This window comes from Euprymna scolopes, chromosome 5, assembly GCF_053919585.1.
Source record: "Euprymna scolopes isolate OS-2025 chromosome 5, ASM5391958v1, whole genome shotgun sequence".
Lineage (NCBI taxonomy): Eukaryota > Metazoa > Mollusca > Cephalopoda > Sepiida > Sepiolidae > Euprymna > Euprymna scolopes.
The window spans coordinates 146,612,961-146,638,520 of record NC_136486.1 but is presented as its reverse complement, the minus strand read 5'-3'; the positions used below and the strand labels follow the sequence as shown (position 1 = coordinate 146,638,520).

At 33.2% G+C, this 25,560-nt stretch overlaps 1 protein-coding gene across 1 annotated transcript in view; it reads left to right on the top strand.

Annotated features, from left to right (window-relative positions):
* The window catches only part of LOC145277008 (cleavage stimulation factor subunit 3-like), a 220,897-nt gene that overhangs the window by 13,683 nt on the left and 181,654 nt on the right, over positions 1-25,560 (top strand). The window contains exons 2-3 of the mRNA XM_080128604.1: positions 20,783-20,884; positions 23,552-23,647. Coding sequence (XP_079984730.1) covers positions 20,783-20,884; positions 23,552-23,647 — 198 coding nt within the window. The remainder of the gene's footprint in view (positions 1-20,782; positions 20,885-23,551; positions 23,648-25,560) is intronic.

Below are 25,560 nucleotides of genomic sequence, written 5' to 3'. Positions count from 1 at the left end.
GTTTAAATTAAAAGATATATCAAAATTTGAATTTAACTTTTAAGTATTATGGTATCTGGTTAGAGTACATTTACCTATAAGTATGGTAAACCACTTATAATTCAATGATGTAAGTTTTTTTTGTTTTTTTCCCCCCCCCCAAAAATAAACAATTATAAACGAAACGACTCGTAGAAATCTATCTATATTTTTTCATTTTAATATACTTTCATAGAAATGTTTCTGTTATGTCACAAAAAACTTTTCTTTGTCACAAGTGTCATGCTAATATGACATACTGACCCAAGTGGTCACGGGTAGTATAGTATATACTAAAGGTCCATTACTTTCCTATTCCATTTATTTCTATATATAGTATGATTCTTGTATATGCTCAAGAGGTAACCTCATTTGCATATTACATTAAGGAAAATTGATTTTACTAAATAGCTGTACATTAGTTACCATTTATAGCAAGAGAATTGTTTTTTGTTCTATTTAAGATTGTTTCAAGTTGATTTATATTGATATTTATTTTAAATTATTATTACTGACAGCGATTTTTTTTTTTTTTATAACCATTTTGAGTTATTTTGCCACTTCTATTATATAAATCTCAAACGTTGGTTTGTGTCTGCTAAAAACTTTTGTCAACCACATGGGACTGGGTCAAAACTTGTACCATCTGAAAGAACAATCCCTTGAGCGTATAATATCTGAAAATTAGAAAAAAAAATTCTCTAGTGGTCAAGTGGACCATTTCTTGCAATTGGGGTCACTTTTTGCAACGCCATTTTTGCAAGTCCCGTATGCAATTATGTTTATAAACATTTTTTCAGGGTTATGACATCATAAGTTGTTTTAGTCCAGTGGCCACAAACGTTTGCCACTTACCTTTTTCCCTTCTTTCTTTCCCTTTCTTTCCCTTTTTTGCGTTTCAGGTTAGAGCCTGCCTACCGTGGCTAATTTTTTTTTTCTGTTGTTCAAATTATACAAAAAATATTTGACTCCAGAAACCTGACTCTGGTAACTCTAGGCAGTACTTCTATTTTTTTTTTTTTGTTTGTACATGATCATGTGTGCTAAAGCATTGTAAGGCTGTAGGAGTGTGTATCTTTCATCGACCAATACTGCATAAAGGACTTTCAAAGCATCATATATACTTGCTGCAGTTGTTCGATATAAAGGTCAGAATTTACAGCACAATTATCTGGAGCTGACTGAAAGTATAACACTGTCTTGAAATTCTGATATAATTTTCTGTTCAAACTGCCTTTGTTTAACAAGTTCTCAACTACCGAGTTCGCTTATTGGGATTATGAAAACATCTATTTTTTAGCTCCAATTATTTTATGTTTAATCGCATTTTCACCCCAGACAAGGCACCGTGCCACTTTGATGTAGGGGGCTATTATTTGGAACATAATTACAGGGATACTATGTAGGGAGTTTCGCAGTAAGATGTTTATTTACGTTACACTTGAACTTCTGCAGTACAGTTGGGGAAGCAGGAACCCTAAAGGTAATTCCAAAGTCTAGCAGTTCTGGGGAAGAAACTATTAGAGTAGAAGGCTTTCTGGCACCTGGGGATCTCTACTGTATAGGGGTGGGATTTTGTTATTAGCCGGGGGGTGTTTACGTTGAAGGAGGTACAAGGGCTTGTAGTTCGTCAGAGCATCTATCATTAAAATACTTGTAAAACAGGTAAAGGGATGCAACATTTTGTCGATGGAAGAGAGGCTGAAGCCTAGCTGACAGTTTGGGACCTATTAGGTTGACAACTCTTTCTCACTGTGTCCAGGAGTGAGAGACTAGTAGCAGATTCACCAGCCCAAATGTGACAGCAATACTCCATACATGGGTGAATTATAGCCTTGTAAACGTACAGAATACTTTCAGTCATAAGTAACTTTCTAGCACGGTAGAGAGAGCCCACCTTCCTCGCAGTAGCTACGGTAATGTCCTTGATGTATCTGTTCCAACTCCTGTTTCCTGTGAACGTTAGGCCGAGGAGTTTGAAAGAAGTACTTTCAAGTAATGTATCATTGGCCATAACTGTTGTTGGTGTAGAAGGTTTCTTGTAATTATTAAAGGGAACCAGTTTTGTTTTGGCAGCATTGAATGTCACCATCCATTTTTGTCCCCATTCAACTACAGACTGGAGGTCTTCCTTTAGGGTTTCCACCATTGCCTTAGATGTTTGCTTATTTGAGCCATTCCATGTTGTGTGTTACAGTTCAGACAGGTTTTCAGCGATAAAATTTATTTAAAATCTCCCTTATATTTTACTCTTTTCTTTTTGGCTTATGTATTCTTAAACCATTACTCGTTTATGTAGTACATAAAAAATCCCCATACTTATGACATTTTTTTTTTTTTTTTTTTTTTTTTTTTTTTTTTTTTTAGAATAGTCTTGTTTCTAGCGTCACGTGTATTACATTCAGACGGGAAGGATATTTGAAAAATTTGTAAACAATGTATAAACTGCGAATTGTGCCCTTATTTTTTTATAAAAACAGGTTTTTCTACATTTTTAGGGAGTATTCTAATTATTACAATAGTTGTTCAATAAATTTTTATTCATTGACACCCTGAAAATTAAGGAATTTGTTGTCACGTGTGTTACCCGTGCTAAATTTCACTCATTTCCAAAGTTCCGTGAAGTCGGGAAGTAGTCAAATTTTGTCTTGAGAGAATTGGTCATTTGTTTTGGATAGCACCATCCCTACAAAATTTTCATTGAAAATATTTCAAACTTCTTATTTTTCATATATATATATCATAAAAATATATCCGGTAGTTTTTTTTTTTTTTACTGTCTGAACCCAGTTTGGTGACTTAGTGTAAAAAATCGAACATGTCCAGCTTTATTTTCCATAAGGTTGATAAAGAAAATTATTTTCTCAACTTTTCAATATTTTCATTTTAATTGTCTAAGCTAAAAAAAAAAAAAAAGGTAAGACAGCATGACTGGACTTGGCGCAAACGCATGTTTTGTGTAAAGACGCTTTAATGACGCCGCCGGCTTTTTTATTTACTCATTATTTCATTTTATTTTACTTAAATAATTTTTCTTTAATTTAAATACATTTTTTCATTTTTTTCGTGCATGTGCTTATTTTATTCTTTAATAAAATGTTTCATTTTTTTCGAGGACAAGTAATGCACAACTTTATTCACGTGCGTGTTTATTTTAATGGTAATTTCGTTTATTTCCATAATTAGCACGCGCACGAAGAAAATGAAAGAAAATTAACTAAATTTATTTAAGTTAAAGAAAAATTATGTAAGTAAAAAAAAAAAAAAAAAAAATTAAACAATGAGTAAATAAAAAAGCGGTGGGGGGCATCGTTAAAGCATCTTTAATTTTTTCTTTAACTTAAATAAATTTAGTTCATTTTTTTCGTGCGTGGATAAAAGTAGATGATATGAAGGAAGTAACTGTTCTTCATATAAGTGAAGAAAAAATTTCAGAGATGATAAAAGAAAAAAATCCCTGGGAAAATGTTAAAGATGCCTCAGGCATCAGTAAGATGCATGTTATTAGTTGTTGTGATAGTTTGACTCTAGAAATGTTTAAAACAAATTTAAGTAACGATCCATCAACTATTGTATATGAAGACGAGGATGTAGATAGAAGCGAATAACTGAATATTGGTGATTGGACCTTAGTCTCCTATGATAGTAAAAAATTTCCTGGTGAAATTTTGTCAATTATAGATACTGATATAGAAGTATCAGTAATGAAGTATTCCAGAAAAGGAAAATGGTACTGGCCAGATAAAGCTGATATAATTGCATACCGGCCCGAGAACGTAATCGGAAAACTGAGTCCACCAGTTCCAGTAGGAATTGTAGATATTGGAAGAATTTAGGATGTTCTTTATCATTTTCAACCTGAAATTTTTCAATAAATCTATTTTATTGCATTGTATGAATATGTTATGTTGAAATACATTGATTATTGAAAATTTTTAAGTGATATTTTGATGTCTTTAGCATGTAACACACGTGATGTCACGCGTGTTACACAAATTCAAAGTGTTCTTTCAAGAAGAAAAAAAAATAGCCTTTTTTTTTTTTTTTTTTTTTTTTTTTTTTTTTTTTTCTGCTATTATTTTGTTTGCAGTAATATACTAGCTTATAATCAGAAAGGATTTTTTTCCACAGGGGTTTTATTTAAGAATTAGAGAGAAAAAAAATGTTAATTAAGCGTCACATGTGTTACATCGACACAGGGCTAACTTTATGAAAATTTAATGTAAAAATGATTAACAACAGAAGCTCAGAGCGTCAATTATTTTGAAATGTATATATGTAGCAATCATAAAATATATAATAAAACCTACTATATTATTTATTAGTAAAAATAAATGCCTGAAAAATAAGCAATTCGTTCATTTTTCGACTTTAATAAATAACCGACCCCCAACACAGACAAGATCAGAATTGGAATTTTTTTTTTTTTGTAGTTTAGGGTGTTGTCTTTCAGAAAAAACAATGTTGGAAAATATTGGATTTAAAATTTTCCAATTTTGGACCACTTTCCATGGAATTCATTTGTTTTCCCCTTGTGCCTGTCATAGAGCGTAGTGTCATCAGCAAATATATCTATCTCAGAAAAAATTTTATCAGGGAGGTCATTTCTGAATATCAGGAATAATAAACATCCAAGTATACACCCACATTTACATCATTGTTTTGACGTATGACCATTGAGGACAACTTGGATTTTTCTCTTATTTAAGGATTTAATTATGTTGAGTATTCGTCCAGTAATACCATATCATCTGATTTTCCTGAGAAAACCATTGTGCTATACCCTATCAAAAGTCTTAGATATATCTAGGTTTACTGCCCTATTCCCCTTCCCTCCTTGCCAGGGTGTTTGGAGGTGTATGTTGAGCAAAAAAAAAAAAAAAAAAAAAGTGGTAGGTAGGCTCAAACCCATACCGCGAAGGAGGAAAAGAACGTGAAAGAAAGTGACGTCTTTGCTGTTGCGCCTATCGCCAAACCAGAAGTGACAATTAAGGCTAGACAATCAAAGAGAGGATGACTTTCAAAAATAACAGTGAAAAAAGTGACCCTTCCCTGTAGATAAGTGCCTAGTTGAGAGTGAAGGAATTAATGTTTTTGCCCAATTTTTCAATATTTTTCGTCCGAAGGGTCGAGCTTCAAAACGATACCGATCTTGTGAAAATCTGTCGCCTGTGTCAAAAGTTTTAGGCAGATATACAAACATACATACATACATTTAAACAGACAGGTGAGATTTATATTATAGATTAAATAGAATTAAAATTTGAAATAAAATGATTATTTACTAATGAAAGTTGTGAACTTTTTATTTTTTGCCGTTCTGTCCACCTGTACTTTTTCAAATGAAATGCTAGAAATTATACCATTTTTTTCTTTATTTTTTCTTAGTAACTTAGGATATCAATTTTTTCATTTTTCTTTAATTTACAAGATTATAAAAAAATTCTTACTCATGTTTATACATTCATGCGTATAATATCATAAAATTGTATTTAAATTTCCCCCCAAACTGTTAAAGTCACAAAAGTCTCTTTGCAATTTTTTTTAATGAAAATATATAATAAACCATGTTTAATTTAATAATATCAATAACTTTCCAGACTTTTTCGTATGGGCACTATTTTTTTGATAGTACACATGAAATTCTACTCCCTTTCGAAGTGATCTCCTAGCTGCAATGTATTTGCTGTATCATTCCAACAACTTTTGGAAGGCCCCCATAGAAGTCCTCTTGTGTGAGCGTGTCAATGACCCTCGTCACAGCTTTTTTCATCTTAATTGTCTCATAACAACAGCCTCTAAGGTTTTCATTAAGCTTGGGGAATAACCAAAAGTCACAGATCACAGTGGGCTAGCAAGCGGACATATGCATTTTTAGCAACTTCTTCAAATCATTATGAAACCTATATATTTGAAATATCTCAGAGTCTGAGGTTGCAAAAAATGGGCTCATTTGTCTTCTAACTTTAATTATTTCTCAAGATAGGCCTGTTTGAAGTTTGCAAATTTCGATTTTTTGTGAAATTGTGACTATAGTGATTTTACCATGGAGTAAATTTGGGTGCACATGAGGAATTCCTCAAAATTTCTTCCAGAAACCCCTAAATATGTCCTATAAGCCCCTTAGATAATGCCAGATTCCCTAAATTTACTTCATTGTAAAAAATGGAACATATGAACAAGTTTTTAGCGTTTTTTTTTGTTTTTTTTCACAAAATTTACCATCAAAATGAGCATTTTTTTTTTTTTTTTTTTTTTTTTTCCCCCCTAAAAATAAGCTCAAAATTTGTCCCCGGCCGGTATATTTTAATGAAAGATGGCAAAAAAGCTCCAAGATGAAATTTCTCATGCTTCACAAATAAGATTCTAGACATAGAAAGCTATCATAATCCAATTGGGTGTAAAAATTCGCTCTCAGGAAACATTTTAATTCTAACATACTGAAAAAATTTGAACTTGTCCATTTTTCCATAATTTTGGACAACCCACAATGACCGTTTAAGCCATAAATTCAGATAATTCTTGTCATTCTTACTCAATTTTTATCACCCAGACCACTTTTCCTATGTTTTTTAGGGTGTAGAATCCAAATCTGGCATCAGAAAACTATGAAGCTGCACTGTTTTCTGGAAAATCCTGATTTTTATTCTTTTTTAAACTATTTTCAGTTAAATATTGGCCGTAAACCAGAAAAAATCTTGATTTTCTTTTTTTTAATTTATCAATTATAATTGAATATTTCCATTTTTCTCATTTTCAATTTTTCTACATCTCGCATTTTATTTTTGATACACAATCATAATGAATGACGTGACAAGCATTGCTCTAATTGAGATTTTCAAGAACTGCAAGAGATTTCAATTCAACAAAGAGCCAGACTTTGAAATTGTGAAACAGGTCTCCTCTAAGCTAGAGGTCCCACCTAGTGATAAACTGCTGACATCAAAGTTGTGTTGAAAGACTTTCAGCAGCAACAAAACAAGAATCGTCCAGTGCTCAGTTCATCCAGCTCATTTGATGGGAAGGTAGTGCTCCAACGTCACACCTATGTACTAAAGGCAAAGCGTCCTCTGGAGGAAGTCACTGACCGTCAACATCGCAGACGACTGAGCGACTATATGGATTCGACCAAAGCTGCTGCTCAAGAACACTTCCCCCACCAAAATGTTTGCCTTCAGTCTGAAGAACAAATACTTTCAAAACAAAGAGGTTGCTAAAGTGGGATACTCTATCCTACGCAATGAGCCCATGCCAGACCAACACATTTCACTGGAGGTTGCATCTGCCATCTATGAGACTGGCAAAATGACCAAACAGATTTACAGACATTCGTTTACTCTTGAAAGATGCTGGAGCTGATGTTCTTCCATAGTACAACAAACTATTGAAATTTAAGGAGTGGAAGCCAACAGTACAAAAATTTGCAACTCCGTACAGTGGTGTGAAGTACTATTACCTCCAGTGCTTGCAACTTACATCTGCCCAATTGTTTGCATCTCTTCAGTTGCCCGAATTCTACAAACTCAACGAGATCCAACCAAAAACTTCTCACCCAAGAAATCGATAGTAGTGAATTAAGAGCCAAGATTGATCAACTGGTTCTGCACATGGCTGTCATTTTAACCCATCGTTAACTCAGATAGAAAAGTGAAAATTGACGTCTTTAAAGAATTTTGTCACGCTACATATGTCCATGTTGGTTTAATTCCATGGATTGATATCATTCCAAATGTTCATGTTGTTTTAGGACACAGTGCCGAGTTAATTTGTAGAAAATGGTAACATTAGTCTGCTTAATTATACAGAATCTGGCATTGAGGCAAATAACAAGTTCCTATGTCAGTATCGGATAAACAAGTCTCGAAAGATAAACCAATTTGACAATCTATCAGATTGTATTAACAGATTCTGGGACAAGATTGATCCCATTGTTATGAAGACAAGAGAATGTTTAAACTGCAGACATTGCAAGTCATTAGGTCACAGCATTAGAAGTTGTGAGCAGCTTAAAACTGCAATTCATGGTTGCAATAGTGAATATGAGTCTTTGTTGTGCTTTTTGACTGATGATGATGCATGATCAATTATCTGATACATTAAATTAATAAACTAGTTTTTCATTGTATTACCTTTTAATAGTGTATTTTCTAATTCTAACTGAATATTTGAAAAGCTTGTTTCATGCAGTATCAAATAGAGGTCTCATTTGTCTTAGGTTGAATAGTTTTAAAGATATAGGCATTTAAAATTTGTCCGTAAATGCCTAAATTTTGTCAGCCAGCAAATTTGTGATGTTTTGGTCCTTGGACTCTTAAAAAGAACGATTTTTATGTTGAATATCAGTTTTCTAACATCCTACCATCGTATACCACCCTATTTGATGTATAAAAAAAAATGAACAGCTGAAAAAGCATAACCACTTACATTATAGGTATACATAGGTAAATGTCCACTTGACCCCCCCCCCCCCCATTAAGCCTACTGTGCTATAGAGAAAATGAGGAACTGTCTTGATGCTCATCTTGGTCAAATAGTCTGACCAGAATGGAGTTGTGGACTGTTGCATTGTCCTGGTGAAAATGTCACTGATTTGATTTGAAGAGTGCTAACCTTTTCCGACGGAATCTCTTGCTGAACTCCCATTAGTATTCTTTGTTGACTGACTGTCCAGTGGGAACCCAGTGCATATAAATCATGCCCATGCTGTCAAAAAAAGTATTATAAATGTTTGGGTGGATATGTTCTGTATGGCCTTGAGTCATAACAGTAGATCCAGCTTTCATTGCAGATCACCAGAGTATCAAGAGCTGTGAGATCTGAATTGATCAGCTTGACCATCTTCCTGCTGTCATGACGACGTCTTTCTTTCTGATCTTCTCTGGGCACCCTTGGGATAAATTTTGTACCAATTGTCTGCATCTTCAGTTCCTTGCAAATAATTGTGTGTACAATTCCCACACTGACATCAAACTGTGCACTTATTGTCTCTGTAGACACATGATAGTCCTTATCCATGAAATTGTTTATTTGGCCAATCCATTCTGATGTTCTGACTTAGTCCTCCCACACCTCTTTTCATCCCTTTCAGACGCCCTGCCTTTCTTGAATCTCTTGTGCCACTCACAAACTGATACGTGATTCATGCAAGATGGTCCAAAAGCAGTCTGAAGCATTCCATATACTTTTGTGGCATTTTTTCCAACTTTAAAACCATTTTATTGCATATCGTTCTTCTAAAGTGTCCTCATGTCCAGATAGCATTTTTGAAATTAATCAGCTGTGACAATTTCGCAGTATTCCAATTCCTGCTGTAGCTGTTCATTTGAACCTGAAATCATAAAAATTGATCAGTCATCTCATAGTATGCATAGCAATAACATACTGAATTTTTTAGAATCTACGACAGTTTTAAATGCCTACACAAAAAAAGTTAGGAAACTTATCAATAATCATTAATAATAATATTAGTTTGAGAATTTTTTTATTTTTTTTTTTATTTTTTTTGTTTTTTTTTTTATTTTTTTTATTTTTTTTTCTGTGTTATATTGATTTCATTAACAGACTTTAGGGGCTTTTGTTGTAATGTTAAAATATTTAAAAAGTTTTTTTTGCTTAACATCTATGATGCTTGCTTTGTCATAAAAATAGCAAAAATAAATTTGCATTTTTTTTTTTTTTAAATTTAAAAAATTTTTTTTTTTACTACTTAAAACTATAACTTTAGTAAAAGTAAAATAATGCATTTTCACTAAGATTAAAAACAGTACTTGGTTCATTGTATTCTGTGACTGGTAATTAATGAATACTGAAGATTCTATTAAAATTGGTTGATTTCCTGAATTTTTAAGTGGAGGGAGGGGCCAAAATGTTTATATTTTGGGAACCAGCAATTCATTTTGCACTTATCTACTATTTACGCATGATATTGACATTCATATTTGAGAAACCAGGACTGGTTCATAATTTGACACATTTGCTGTTAATTAACTCGATAACAGCAGGAGTAACATTAATTTCAGATGAGGAATGACTAAATGTGTGTTAACTTCTTTCATATTATAAATGTATTACAATTTTTCCCACAATTAGCCATTTATTTCTCATAGCTATTTTAACAAAACATTAATGTTTATATTTCTCCCGGCAATTTTAACTAAATACAAATTGTAACAAAAATTAATTTTCTACAATCACTGAATTGTCAATTTAAAACAAGATTTACCTTTTTTTTTTTATTTTATTCTTTAAAAACTTGTAGTTTTATTTTTATTTTATTTTTTTTTTTACTCGCGTTCACCTCTAACAAGGCATATTATCACTTAAAGGGCTGCTATTTGGGACCATGCCCAGGAAAGATTAACAAGATGTTGGTTTATGTTACATTTAAACTTCGCATATCAGTACAGTCAGGGAAACAGGTAGCAGGAAGGGAATTTTAAAGTTTAGCTGTTCCAGAGAAGAAAGTATTAGAGTAGAAAGCTTTCTGGCATTTAGGAACTTCGACAGTGAATGATTTTGTTAAACGGGTTTGTTGAGGAATGTATGTCAAGGGGCACAAGTGCAATGAATTAGCACATTCCATTAAAATATTTGTAAAACAGGCACAGAAATGCAACATTGCAGCGATGGGACAGGGTTACTAGTGGGGAGACCCAACATTGCCCCAGATTCAATCAAGTCGATTGGTTGCCTTCTCTAATCACTCACTGAGGTAAATTTTACATGTCTCTTTGCAGTGACTTATCCACAATACATAGTAGTATACATTGCATTGTAGAGAACTTACTGTTGACTGTATGAAATTTTTATATTAGCAATGCGCATCAACCATAGAACACTTTGGATAATTATAGATTTTAATATAGTTTTGCTAAAATAGTCATATTTTAAAAACCAAAACGCTTAGTCCTCAAAATATCATTTTCCTCAAAAAATGAGACTAAAAACCAAATTGAAAGTGTTCCCGAGGTCCAAATACTCTGTATATCAAGTTTCAAGTTTGTAGACTAAATATTCAGAGAGGAGCCTGGTAGGGAAGTTTTGCGCATGTGCACACACACACACACACACACACACACACACAAAAGGTCACTTATATATACTAGCCTGGTTATAAAATGCGAATAAATATATTTTGATTAATGCAGATTTATTATTATAGAGCCAATACTCTATTGATTATTATCCAATATATTTTAATGATTTCAGAAGTTAGAAAAAATGTCTTCAGTACCATCTGCTGGAATCAAAACCAGAATGTTTAGTGCTTTAGCCTTAGTTGTTATTTACTTCTTCAGTATGGTTACCATATGAGCTACCAACGGATGGATACGAAAGATTAAAAATTAAGCAGCTTTGAACTGTGAATGTTTAATTTTGCACATGTGCAAAAGTAACCGCAGGAGTAATGTTTAATTCGACTTACTCTGCCACGGTTAGCTTTTTTGTTTTCGATTTTGACCCCTAAGCAGCAATTTTTGCCAGCTAAAAACAAAATTGAAAGTATTATTAAATCATTTCTCTCTGATAGGTTCATAAGAGTAGTAGTTGATGGGCAAAAATCAGAAGCTCACAGTATTAATGCTGGAGTCCCTCAGTGGGCCATCCTGGGCCCAACTCTTTTCCTGATCTACATTAATAATCTTCCAGATCACATCCTTACATCATTCATAGACATTTATGCTGATGACACTACCATCTATGGTAGCACATTTAAGACCATAAACGACCAAGTTTTCTCCCAATTCTCTCTCCTCTGATCTTGAGCACGTGGTACAATGGGGAAAGGAGTGGCTGGTTACTTTTAATGCATCTAAAACCAAGCTTCTATCTTTACATCATCAACGTTCTGATCCCCATCTGGCATCAATTGAAATGAATGGCTCTCGTCATGGGGAGGTGTCATGTTTTGACAAGCTTCTGGGCTTGACCTTTACTCCTAATCTTAAGTGGAACACGTACATCAAATCTGTTGCTAAGGCCGCTGGGAAAATAGTGGAATCCTTCTATCCATCCAGTAGATATCTCACTGTTGATGCAATTCTCTAACTATATAAGAACCAGGTATGTCCAAGGATGGAGTACTGTTGCCACATCTGGGCAGGGGGTGCTAGAAAAGACTTGTCCTGCCTTGATGGTTCAAAATAGACTTCGTAGCCTCATAGGAGATGTCCTTTTCTCTTCCCTGCAACCTCTTTCTCACAGAAGAGATGCTGCGAGTTTGTCTTTGCTTTATCGTTATTTTCATGGCAAGTGCTCGACTGAACTTCAATGTATGGCCCCCCCCTCGCCAAACTTTCACAAGAAACACTCGTCTAGCTGAAAACACTATCAATGATTCCCTCCACTCTTTATCTGTGCCTAAACCTAAACGTAGATTCCATAAATAAAGCTTCTTTTTTAAAACTGCACGCCTGTGGAACTGTCTTCCGTTTTCCTGCTTTCCAGCAGACTACAATCTGATTGTCTTCAAGTCCAACATAAACAAGTTCATGAGCCGTTCCACTTAAGTTAACAAATTTACCGAATTTACATTACTAATGATTACTATATTGTTCAATTAACTACTGTACACTCTTAACCCCTATCCTCAAGTGGTCTCTGGCCCTTGATAAGTGGTGATGCCTCTGTAAAAAAAAAAAAAAAAAAAGCACCTGTAACATTCGAAAAAATATAAAGGTATGAAAAGGATATTTAAATTGATGTCGAAGTATAAAGATGTCAAATAATATGATGCAATTAATGTCGTTGGTTGAAAATTAGTAAATCCATGAATTTCATATTGCTGTTCCAGGTACATCCATAGACTTGTAAGAATATTCAGATTAGATAGATCTATAGTGCTTGGAAAGATTAGGCTGAAAATCTATATAATTATTAAACTCCAATGACCTTGTAATGATGTATGTAACCCACTTTCCGGTTTACGACATCCGGTTGCGCATGTGCACATAAACATTAACCCATAACAACGTAAACAAATAAACACAAATTGCTTCTTTTGCGGATTTTGGACCTGCGCACTGAAATATTAACATTATTTTGAAATTATTATTTAACATGGGAAGAGTGGGGTTTAAAATAACTTAAACGTAATACAGAAATGAACTATGTAAAAAAAAAAAAAAAAAAAAAAAAAAGCAGATTTATCAAAATTTGAATTTAACTATAAGTATTATGGTATCTGATCAGTGCACATTTACCTGTAAGTATGGCCAACCACTTATAATTCAGTAACTAATTTTTTTTTTTTTTTTTTTTTTCCAAAAATGATCAATTATAATAAACAGAATGACTCATAGAAATCTATCTATATTCTTTTTTCATTTTAATATACTTTCATAGAAATGTTTCTGTTATGTCAAAAAAAAAACCTATTTTCTTTACGTCACAAGTGTCACACTCATACATGAATTCCATAGCTCATATAACATACTGACCAAACGGATCATGGATAGTCTAGTTTAACTGTAAAACTGGGACAGGTAGCGTGGATAATTACAAGTTAATGTGGATTTAATCCTGTATATAATATTTTGATTACAAAAATTCCCCTCTGGACCAAACTACCATAGATTTGGAACAAGATGCCACATACAAATTTATTATGTCTAAACTATTATCCACCGTTTTATGTAACTTTAGAACATTGTTTAAGATACATTTATTCATTCCCCCACTAACCAACAATCACAAGGTTGTTTGCTCAGCAACCGACAAGGCTAATATGCTTGCCAGCCGGTTTGCCTCAAACTCACACTGGACCCTTCCAACCACCCTCTGCCTGACTTTCCTTTGCAGACAGACGCCACGCTAGACGATCTAAAAATCACCCCTGCTCAGGTACACGCTATCATATCATAAAAAACCTTGACACTTCAAAAGCATGTGGACCTGATCTCATCCCAGCTGTGCTATTAAAAAAGTGCCCAGCCGAAGTAGCTCCAGTTCTCTCCAAACTCTACAACAAATGCCTTATTGAATCATGCTTTCCGGGCTGTTGGAAAACTGCTGTGGTACCAGTATTCAAGAATTCTGGCGAAAGAACTGACCCATCAAATTATCGCCCCATTAATCTCCTTCCACTTTTCGCCAAAATATTTGAGACCATAATTAACCATGCTCTAGTCCGGCACCTTACAGATGCTAAACTTCTGACTTACAAACAATATGGATTTAGACAAGCCCATTCCACAGCTGACATCCTCACTGTAATCTCTGAACGTATATACCATTCACTGGACAAAGCGGGGGAGGGTAGAGCGGTAGCTCTTGATATATCTAAGGCCTTTGACAGGGTATGGCATGAGGGTCTCCTCAGGAAAATTAAATCGTCCGGTATCACTGGTAGAATACTTAACATAAATCCTTCTTAGATAAGAGAAAAATCCAGGTTGTCCTCGACGGTCGTACATCTAAACAGTGTGATATAAATGCGGGAGTGCCTCAAGGGTCTATCCTTGGACCTCTATTGTTCCTAATATTTATTAATGACCTCCCCGACAAAACTGCCTCTGAGATGGGTATATATGCTGATGACACCACACTCTATAACAGGCATGACAGGAAAACAAATGAACACATAACTAAAGAAATGGTAAAAACACTAGAGGATGACCTCCAGTCTGTAGTGGAATGAGGACATAAATGGATGGCCACATTCAATGCTGCCAAGACTAAACTGGTTTCCTTCAATAATTACAAGAAACCTTCTCTGCCACCAATAGCAATGGCCAGTGACTCCCTGTCTGAGAGTACATCTTTCAAACTGCTTTGCCTAACGTTCACAGGAAACATGAGTTGGAACAATTATATTGAAAACATTGCCAGGACCGCTGCGAAAAAGGTAGGTTCTCTCTACCGTGCTAGAAAACTATTGACACCTGAAAGTATCCTGTACCTCTATAAGGCCACCATTCGCCCATGTATGGAGTATTGCTGTCACATTTAGGCTGGTGCATCTACTACTAGTCTCTCACTCCTAGACAAGGTTCAAAAGAGAGTCGCCAATCTGATAGGCCCTGAACTGGCATCTAAGCTTCAGCCTCTATCCCATCAACGAAACGTTGCATCCATCTGCCTGTTCTACAAGTATTTTAATGGTGAATGCTCTAACGAACTGCAGACACTTGTGCTCCCACGACGTAGACACCCTCGACAAACCCGACAGACAGCTAAATCCCACCCCCACACAGTAGAGATCCCTAGATGTAAAAGATCTTTCTACTCCAGTAGTTTCTTCCCCAGAACCGCTAGACTCTGGAATTCCATTCCAGGTCCTTGCTTCTCTAACTGTACTGACATGCAGAAGTTCAAGTGTAACGTGAACCGACATCTTGCTGCCCAAATCCCAACATAGTGCCCCAGTAGTTGTGCCCCTGATAATAGCCCCCTACACTAAAGTGGCAATATGCCTTGTTTGGGGTGAAAATGTAATTAAAAAAAAATAAAAAAATTATAATAAAATCTTACATTGCATTCTAGGAGAAACATCATCACTATCCCAACCTCCTAAAAAGGAAGTAGTTCATATTTTTTCCTTTATATCTACAGTCCTTACACCACCCCCAGTCAACACCGGGAAGATATATACACATTATAACTGTTTTCAAGGCGCCCTTAACTGGACCATACACTCATAGACACACTATTATCTTTCCATTCCCCACTCCAAAAATAATTTATCCCGGAAATTCTCATATTACATCTTCTACATATAAATGAACAGTTCTTACAATTAAAAAAAAAAAAAAAAAAAAATGGCGTCACTAGGACACATCTTTTGGTCTGGCAAATGGGCCTGAGACAAAAAACATCTGTTCTGATAACTATTGCTACAAAGACAAATAATATTTACTGTTTCTAAACATTACAGAAAACAACTTCTACAGAGAAAAAAAAAAAAAAAAAGTACACATTCATGTCTACGGTAAACTTACACTTCCATTCTCATGTTCACTCCTCCATGTGTTCGTAAATACAATACACACCTGTGTTTCCATGCTTTCCATTACAGTCAGCTACTAGATTTTCTTGCTGTATATATTCTCCTCTCTCTCTCTCTAATATATATATATATATATATATATATATATATATATATATATATATATATATATATATATAATTATTTACTATAATAATTATTAAATACCTACAGACACTAGTGTTTCATCCTTTCAGGAATCATCAGTGCAGAATGTCACGATTGACGTCGGTCAAGAGATTCAAACCCTGGCAACAGAAGTCATGTCTGACTTCATTAGCGAGGACCCAAACCATTCGCCTACAATCAACTGCGAGATACAGTTGAATTTAAACACTTACACTTCCATTCTCATGTTCACTCCTCCATGCGTTCGTAAATACAATACACACCTGTGTTTCCATGCTTTCCATTACAGTCAGCTACTAGATTTTCTTGCTGTATATATTTTCCTCTCTCTCTCTCTAATATATATATATATATATATAATTATTTACTATAATCATTATTAAATACCTACAGACACTAGTGTTTCATCCTTTCAGGAATCATCAGTGCAGAATGTCACGATTGACGTCGGTCAAGAGATTCAAACCCTGGCAACAGAAGTCATGTCTGACTTCATTAGCGAGGACCCAAACCATTCGCCTACAATCAACTGCGAGATACAGTTGAATTTAAACATTTATTCTTATTACCGACTTTTAACATCAGTCAGTGATCTAATCCTTATATGACGATCTACGCATATGAGCTAAGTTGATCGACTTTATCACAACTAAAAGTGCTCAATGATAAATATATAATCTCCACATTTTAAAACTGTTAAACTATCTTTATAGTTAACTAGATTTTATGTTTACTTTTTTTCAACACCCTTATAATAAAAAATGATAAAAATGTAATCTTTTTCCATCCATTAATTTTTTTAATTTTTTTTTTTTTTATTGCATATCTTTGCAGATAACTAATTTAAGTTCATTTAAAGAGTCCTGCTAGTTTTTTTTTTTTTTTTTAATGAAATTTAGTAGTGAAAAGTCTAATTTGGCATTTACCTGTGATGTTTTTTATGGCCAAAAATAAATGGGATAAAAACAATAATTCACTGTCTTTATGGACAATAAATTTTATAATTTACATAATTTAATTCATCTTATATATGGCATAATTTCATCAACACACTTTTCGTTAGATCACCAAAGTTAAGCAACGATGGGCCTGGCTAGTACCAGATGAGAGGGAATGCTAGGCATCGCATGTATTGCACCAGAATGTAGAAATTTCCAGATTTGTATTTAGGGGCGCATTAAAACTGCTGGGAAAAATGCATCTTTACTCTTTAAGACCTGCATCTAGGAGATGGAAAATTTTGATATAAAAACCAAAGGTCTACCCTCTGTCTTGTTCATGGCATTCAATTGCACTGACTGAGATTATCAAGCATTCACCACTATAAACCTTTTGTGTGAATTTCAGACAACTTAATTGTTGTGTGAACCTCACAAGTCGAAATCTGCAGGCAAATCCACACACACACATATGTTGGTAATGCTATACAGTGAAAATTCAATTACTAGTGCTTTCAGAATGTGCAATAAGACTAGTTTGTTAGCTTAAGAAATAAGTTTCACCCCGAGTCAATAAGACTAATAATGAATTATGAGGAACATACAAATCTTTATAAATATATAGTGACCAATGGGAGTTTACTGTCTGTACCTAAGAACTATGTGATGTAATGTGATGAAGAGCTAAGTATGGGAGCGTAAAGCCAAGAAAATGGCTAAAAATAATGGAGTTTTATATTTGATGAAAAAATGAATTAACAAAATCAAGGAAATTATTAAAATAGAATATAAATAAACGAAAAATGAGCTAAATTATTTGGTAAGTCAATTTAGGAGAAGTGATAAGGGTAGGTGGCAGATTGACTAAAAGTGAGGATAAGAGTTCAAATAATGGAGGGAGTAGTTTGACAATATACTGATGTGAAAGAAAGTTAGAAAGATCAGTTCCGTTTTGTTGTGGACAATGTATATACAATGTGCCTTCAATAAGTTTCCAGACTTTTTTTTTTTTTTTTTACAGACATTTAAAATTGTAGACTCTTGAAAATTTAGTAAGTTATTGCTATATATCTTACGAGATGATGAATTTTTATGATTTCAGGTTCAAATGAACAGCTACAACAGGAATTGTTGGAATACACCTTACTAATTGTGACAGCTAGTGAATTTCAAAAATGCAATGTGAGGATATTTTAGAACGATATGCAATAAAATTCTGTTTTAAACTTCGAAAAAATGCAGCAGAAATGTATGGTATGCTTCAGACTGTTTTTAAATCATCTTGCATGAATCAAGCATCAGTTTTTGAGTGACATAAGAGATTCAAGGAAGGCAGGGAGTCTGTAAAGGATAATGAGAGGTGTGGGAGGAGTAAGGAAGTCAGAACACCAGAGTTGATTGGCCAAATAAAGAATTTCATGGATAAGGACCGTCATGTGTCTATAGAAACAATAAGTGCACAGTTTGATGTCAGTGTAGGAATTGTACACACAATTATTCACGAGGAACTGAAGATGTGGAAGATTTGCGTAAAATTTGTCCCAAGGGTGCTCAGAAGATCAGAAAGAAAGACGTTTTCATGACCTCACCCTCCCTATAGTCCAGACCCCCCCCCCCCCTGTGAATTTTGGTTATTCTCTAAGCTCAAGGAAAACCTTAAAGACTGTTGTTTTGAGACAATTGAGATGAAAGAGGCTGTGATGAGTCATTGACACGCTCACACAAGAGGATTTCCATTTCGGAAGTTGTTACAACGGTACAAGTGTGTTGCAGCTGGAGGAGATTACTTTGAAGGGACTAAGGGTTCATGTGTGTACTGTCAATAAAGATGCTCATTAAAAAAAGTCTGTAAACTTATTTAAGGCATGTATGTGTAAACTTAAACATGTACATCTGTATACACAGGTACACTCTCACATAGCTCTATCAGGCCCCACAGCCGTTACTGCCATGTTCCAGCAATCCTGCAGCATGCTTTGACAAACAACTGGTGATTGTCTTTTTAGGTCAAAGTTACAAGTAATTATTTTCTATAGTGCAGACATCCTGAAAATTTTTAATTTGTTGACTATGCTTTTTTCGATTTCACATTTCTTGAAATGGTGAGTGTGTGTAAATTTTGTTGCTCCAGTATTTTTCATTCAATCTATGGAATATTTTGGTATTTCAAATCCCAGTTGCACATGACAAGTGACATTGTTTATCAGGATGTCTGAAATACTTAGTGTAAAACTGTTGTATAAAGCTACCTTGTCATACAGAAATATTTCACTGGTTGGATTTAATGAGATAGGCATAATTTTAGCCTCCTAAACAACAAATTTTATGCAGCACCTACATTTCAGGCTCTGCAAGAACATATGAATGTGACTGGGGTTTTACATTTGGCAGTGATATTTTATTTTTTTTAGCTTTCATGGTTTGTTTTTATACTGTCACTAGGTATTTCAAATTGTTTTCATGTCTAAAAACTTGTGTGGTCATATAGATATTTGTGAAGCCTAAGCAATCATACCAAATTGTAAGGAGCTCAATTCAGTCATTGAATTATGACTTCAAAATTATAAAATTTTCTGTCTTGCATGTTATTAGTCCAGAAGTTAATTTAACTAAAAATTAGGGTTCAAACAGATTTAAAAAAAACAAACAAAAAAACTTACAAATGTATCATATCATCTTGTGATAAATGAAAATTAATAAAAGCAAGCAATAATTTTAATTTTTTATTTTGTTTATTACATTTTCACCTCAAACAAGGCATATTGCCACTTTGTTGTAGGGGGCTACTATCAGGGACATAGATATCAGGGGTACTGTATAGGGAGTTGAACAGCAAGATGTCGGTTCACGTTGCACTTGAACTTCTGCATGTCAGTACAGTCAGAAGCAGGTACCCGGCAGGGAATTCCAAAGTCTAGCTGTCCTGGGGAAGAAACTACTGGAGTAGAAGGCTCTCTTACATCTAGGGATCTTTACTGTGAAGGGGTGGGATTTAGCTGCTTGTCGGGGGGATTTATGTCGGTGGGGGGTACAAGTGCTTGCAGTTCGTCAGAGCATTCACCATTAAAGTACTTGTAGAAAAGGCAGAGGGATGCAACATTTTGTCGATGGGACAGGAGCTGAAGTTTAGATGACAGTTCAGGACCTATCAGAATGGCAACTCTCTTTTGAACCTTGTCTAGGAGCGAGAGACTAGTGGTAGATGCAATTACTTCAAACTAGCCTAAACATTGTTACCTCTTTAAAAGAAAAACAAAAAAAAACCCAAAAGTGCATGCAACTTTATCTCTTAATATAAGATTCATTTCAACAGCTCAGACATGATTCATTAGCACACTAGAAATTGTAAAAATGCTAAGAGTTTTTTTTTTTTTTCTTTTCATTCTGTTTCGGATATTTACTGAAAATTTTGAGACGTTAGTTTTTTTTTTTTAATCTTAAGGGTCCAAGTTTGAGGGAGTTTTTTTTTTTTAACCTTAAGGGTCTGAGTTGGAGTCTTCCTTTATACTTATTAACTTTGTAATCCAAGATTTAAATAATGACAGTATAAATATATGGAAAATGAAATCTCAAATTGCATTAAAATTTATTTCATGTATTCTTTCATCAATTTAGACTTTGATGTGCTTCAAAAGCTTTATATATTTTAAAAGAATTTTCAAGTACTTTTGTCTTTCATTTCTGTATCATATCACATCATTTTATTTTACAGGAAATAGGCTACATACCTGACAAGGTTAAAAAGGCTGAAAAGAGGATATCTGCTTATCCATACGATACAGAAGCATGGAGTGTTCTCATCAGAGATGCTCAGGTAACTATTTTGTTTTTATACTTTTATAATCATTCATTCTTTTCTTTTTATATATATATATATATATATATATATATATATATATATATATATATATATATATATATATATATATATATATATATATATCAATAAACATTCATGGTTACATTTTCTTTGTCGTGATGCTAAATCAGCCCTGACTCCAGAGACCGTGTCAAATTAATACTGAACAGGAAGTAAAGAAAGTTTTGCTTCATTAAATGTACCAGCTGTCATAGCTTTGCCATGTAAACGAGAAGAATAATTTGTAACAGAATGTGTGAAAAGCTTTTTCAGCATAAATATTAAAAAGAACTATGAATGGCAGTATTTTAGGAAGAGGTGACATGAGGCAAACTGTCTGTCATGGTCGAGCCCCTACATTGGAGAGAAAAAAAAACAGTTCGCTAAGTCTTCACAGAGACTGTATGTGACATAGTTGAAGTGAGCTAAAACATGACCTACATAAATATGCACTAAAAATAACATGTCTAAAGTCCTAGCAAGTAAGATTTATCAGATTGTCGATAAGATTTTTACAAGTTTTACAGATTTTTAGCTACTGCTAACATGGTTACATTTATGGCTGTCTTTCTGATTTTTTCTCTTTAGAAAAGTTGATCTTTTCTAAAATTTTGTAAATTTTATAAATATGACAAAAATAAATTTCATTTTTTTTTAATATTTTCATCAATCTTAAGATTACAACTTTTGTGTTAAAACAAACTAATAAAATGTTTGATTTGATTCATTAAAATTCATAGAATTGTTAGTAATTTCATTTTTCAAATAATTGTTAGTATTTTTATTTTTTTATTTATTTTTTTTTTTTTTTGTTCCTTCTTGGGGTGAGAAATTTCTTAATTAATTTTGGGTAGCAGTTGTCTGGCTTGCTTTTTCTCTTCTAAGTCCTTGAAATGATTTCATCTGGGGACTTAAAAGAGAATGTATTTTACTTGCTAACTTGCATATTACTGGAGAGACTTATATTTACATACAAATAAATACACATTAGTCTTTATTGCAGTGTAATAAATTCTATGGAAGGTCATGTGCACAATTTATCGAATATGTTTAAAAAAAACTTTTTTTTTTTTTTTTTTTTTTTTTACTTCATATTGATTTAAAACAACTTTTTCTGATTTCTTATTCTTCTATATGAGATTATACCTTTTGAAATGCTAAAATTTTGGTTAGTTGGCTTTTTCTATAATCTTTGCTTTTATTATCTTAAATGCCTGGATTTAAATATATTGAATAGTATTGATTTCATTAGTTTTTTAGAGTAATTTTTCAATCATAACTGTTCTTTTGTGTTTAGGATTTTTTGAAATTGGGGTTCATATTTTGTATTATTTGGACTACTATTCTCATCTTTGTATCAATTGAATTATTCCATCTATGGTGTTATCCAGTCTTCTTCAATGTTTATATTATCCAACTCTATAATCTTTGAATCTATACTGAATTTTTGAAGGTGATGCTAAGTATATAGTTACGAATTAAGACTTTTACCGGATTATAGCTGACAAAATTAGAGCGGACTATCTCCATGAATAAAATAGTGTTCGATTTGAAATTCTGTACAGATAATTTCCCAAGTTCGACAAGATACATCTGAAGAAGATCGGAAGTTCTGTTGAAACATGAGAATAACACCCAAGATAAGCATAGTCTGAATAATCCAAATCATCAACCCTTGTCTAAAATTCCAAACATAATAGTCAATATTGTATTTAATCTACTTATGCTTTTTCCTATTGAATTAGGACGTAAACATTTTTAGTGTTTTATCTGATTTTCATTTATAGTCGATTTCCAGCTAAATTGACAAATTTAGTAAAAGTAGACATGAATCTGGTTTTTGCTTAGGAATTTTAATGAAATTTAGTTTTATCTTAGCTTTATAATTGTGATTATTTTACATAATTTTTAGTTTTGAATCATTTAAAACAAAAAGTCTGATTATAGTGGCGTATATACTTCCTAACTTCCCGCATAGCGGAAACGGTAACAAGGCAAATCAGTTCCTTCACTTTTATTGTTCTTCAGTATTTTTAATGTCAAGCGATTTATTGAAATAAAATATAAGGACATTATTGAAAAATATACAATAAAAATGAATAAAATTATACAGGTAAAAATAATATAATTAGTCTTTATTTGCACTTGCAATTTAAAAAATAGTTTTTATTTTATTTTAAATTTTATAAGAAATGTTTATGAAATTAAGTCTTTTTTTTTTTTTTTAATTTTTTTGTTTGTTTTTTAACTTATATGTATGAAAGTATAAAAATAAAATTATTGAAATTAAAATAATAAAATTTCATTTAAAAAAAAAAAAAAAAACGTATTTAATACATGGTATTCCCAAAATAGTTTTAAAATATTTTAAAGTATTTTCAGTAATTCTTTAAATAAACTTATTAAAATAAGACCGGAAAAAATTTCCAATGATTTAAAGAAAAGAAAGATCAGAAAAACAAGAAATAAGTGAAGGAACTGATTTGCTTTGTCACCGCTTCGATAGCGCTACACCGTAAGATAGGAAGTATGTTAACTGACTATAACCGAAAGTCTAATTGTAATAGATTAATGTTTATTTTGCGATGTCTATAGTTAAATGCAATTTTTGTTTCTTTTCAGATGAAAATGATTGGAGATGCACGGAACACATATGAAAGGCTTGTAGGACAGTTTCCCAATGCAGGACGCTATTGGAAGAGTTACATTGAGCAAGAGGTTTATAAATCTTTGTTATATAGGAGTGATTCTCTACATTGGTTGGCAGAAGTACGAAACAACACCTGAGATACCAGATATCTATCTCGTATAGTTTACAATTTACTGTATTAAATATATGCAATATTTGTATGTGCGATTCCAATGAATTAAAGAATTATTTTCATAGATTTATTTTTGTATGGATTTATACAGATTTTTTTAATTTTAATATATTTTTACAGAATGGAAGTTGGAATTATCTTTTGATTATGAAATCTCTATACACATATATTGTGTGTGTGTGTGTGGGGGGGGTATTTAAAAAAAATTGTTACAGGAGCAAATCTAATTTATCCTTGTCTGTTTTACATATTTGAATTGGGTAGGGGGATCTTGTTCAAGGAACCCTTTAAAACATATAAAGAACCACCACCTCCAGTAATGTTGCCTGTACAAGGAGTCTATGGTGTAGCAAGGGTTGTGTAGTCACAACCACACTGATATTGCTGAAATTCAGGATGTCTGGAAATAATACCAGGATAAGCAGAGAGAAACTAGTGCTATTTCAGATTTCTTTGTAGATTATTTGCACAACCAAGGTTTGAGAATTTGGTTTATAACTGGAGGGAGGATATGTGTATTTATAAGCCCCCTCCCCCTTTTTGGGGGGGTGGGGGACAACCTGACAAATGCTAAGAGATTTTAAGATTATAACCATCCCTTTGAATGCAATTGTTTGTATTTCTCTTGCACATGGTTCTCTGAGTATATTTGCCAGATAGTTTTTAAAATTCTTTTTCATGGGTCTGGTTGCTCCTATAATTACTGAAAGATTTCCATCATTCCAGTTTCTTTTCATGTCGTACATCAGACGTTGGTATTTTTTTAATCTTTTCACTCTTGGCTCTGTTTATTGAAAGTGATTCAGTAGCCCTTACTGACCTCTAACCTGACACACCAAGCCCACATCTGTAACCGCTATGCTACTATCAATCAGAAACTCTTGAGTGAAAAGTCAGCTATAGTTATAAAAAGGTTCTAATTCTTTTTGTAGTTGAGTGGGAAGGGCAGGAAATTCAATTTTGTGCAATTTAACTAATCCTCTTTAAAAGATTAATATGATCCCCACCATCAATCCAGGAGAATTTACATGGATAATTGTTCTAACCCAGTTTTCAAGTTCATGTTATAGCTTAAAAGTAAAGTTAATTTTCATTTTATATATCCTATCAAATATGTGATCAGAGGGCACACGTATGCTAGTAAATTTAAAGCTCGCTTTTAAGTCTCAATAAATTAAATAAAAAGTATCATTTTTTTTTTCCTTAAAGATTTATCCAAAAAATTATTTTTATTGTATTAAAATATAACCAAAAAATTAGAAAACAATAATACTCAGAAATTATTTAGTACTAGCAGGCCACTCAGTGCTTCATATGTGTAGATTTCAGTTTTTACAACTTATCTGAATTAATCATCCCACTCACTCTGTAAACCATTGTTTTGTCATGTGTGTGTGTATATATATATATATATTTGGTATTAAAAGAAAATAGATATGGTGAGTGATGTATATATAAAGTATTATTTCTTTATCATTGTAATTTAAAAGTAAAATGTTACACAATTTAGAGGCATTGTGGGTCTTTATTTTATTTTATCCCACCCCCATCCCCACAGTATATTACCATTGAGATTTAAGGTTTACTGTTATTAGGAACTAGATTTATAGTGCGGAGTTTTGCTGTAGATGTTTTTCCATATTATATTTAAGCTTCTGCATGTTGATACAGTGAAGAGCAGGGAGGTGATTCCAAACTAAAAAGCTATAGGAACCTCTCCAATGAAGGGATATGATTTTGCTGTTGGTCATGGAAGTATTTGCTAGTGATCAGACGATTCCAATATTTTTCAGATTCCGATACAATTAC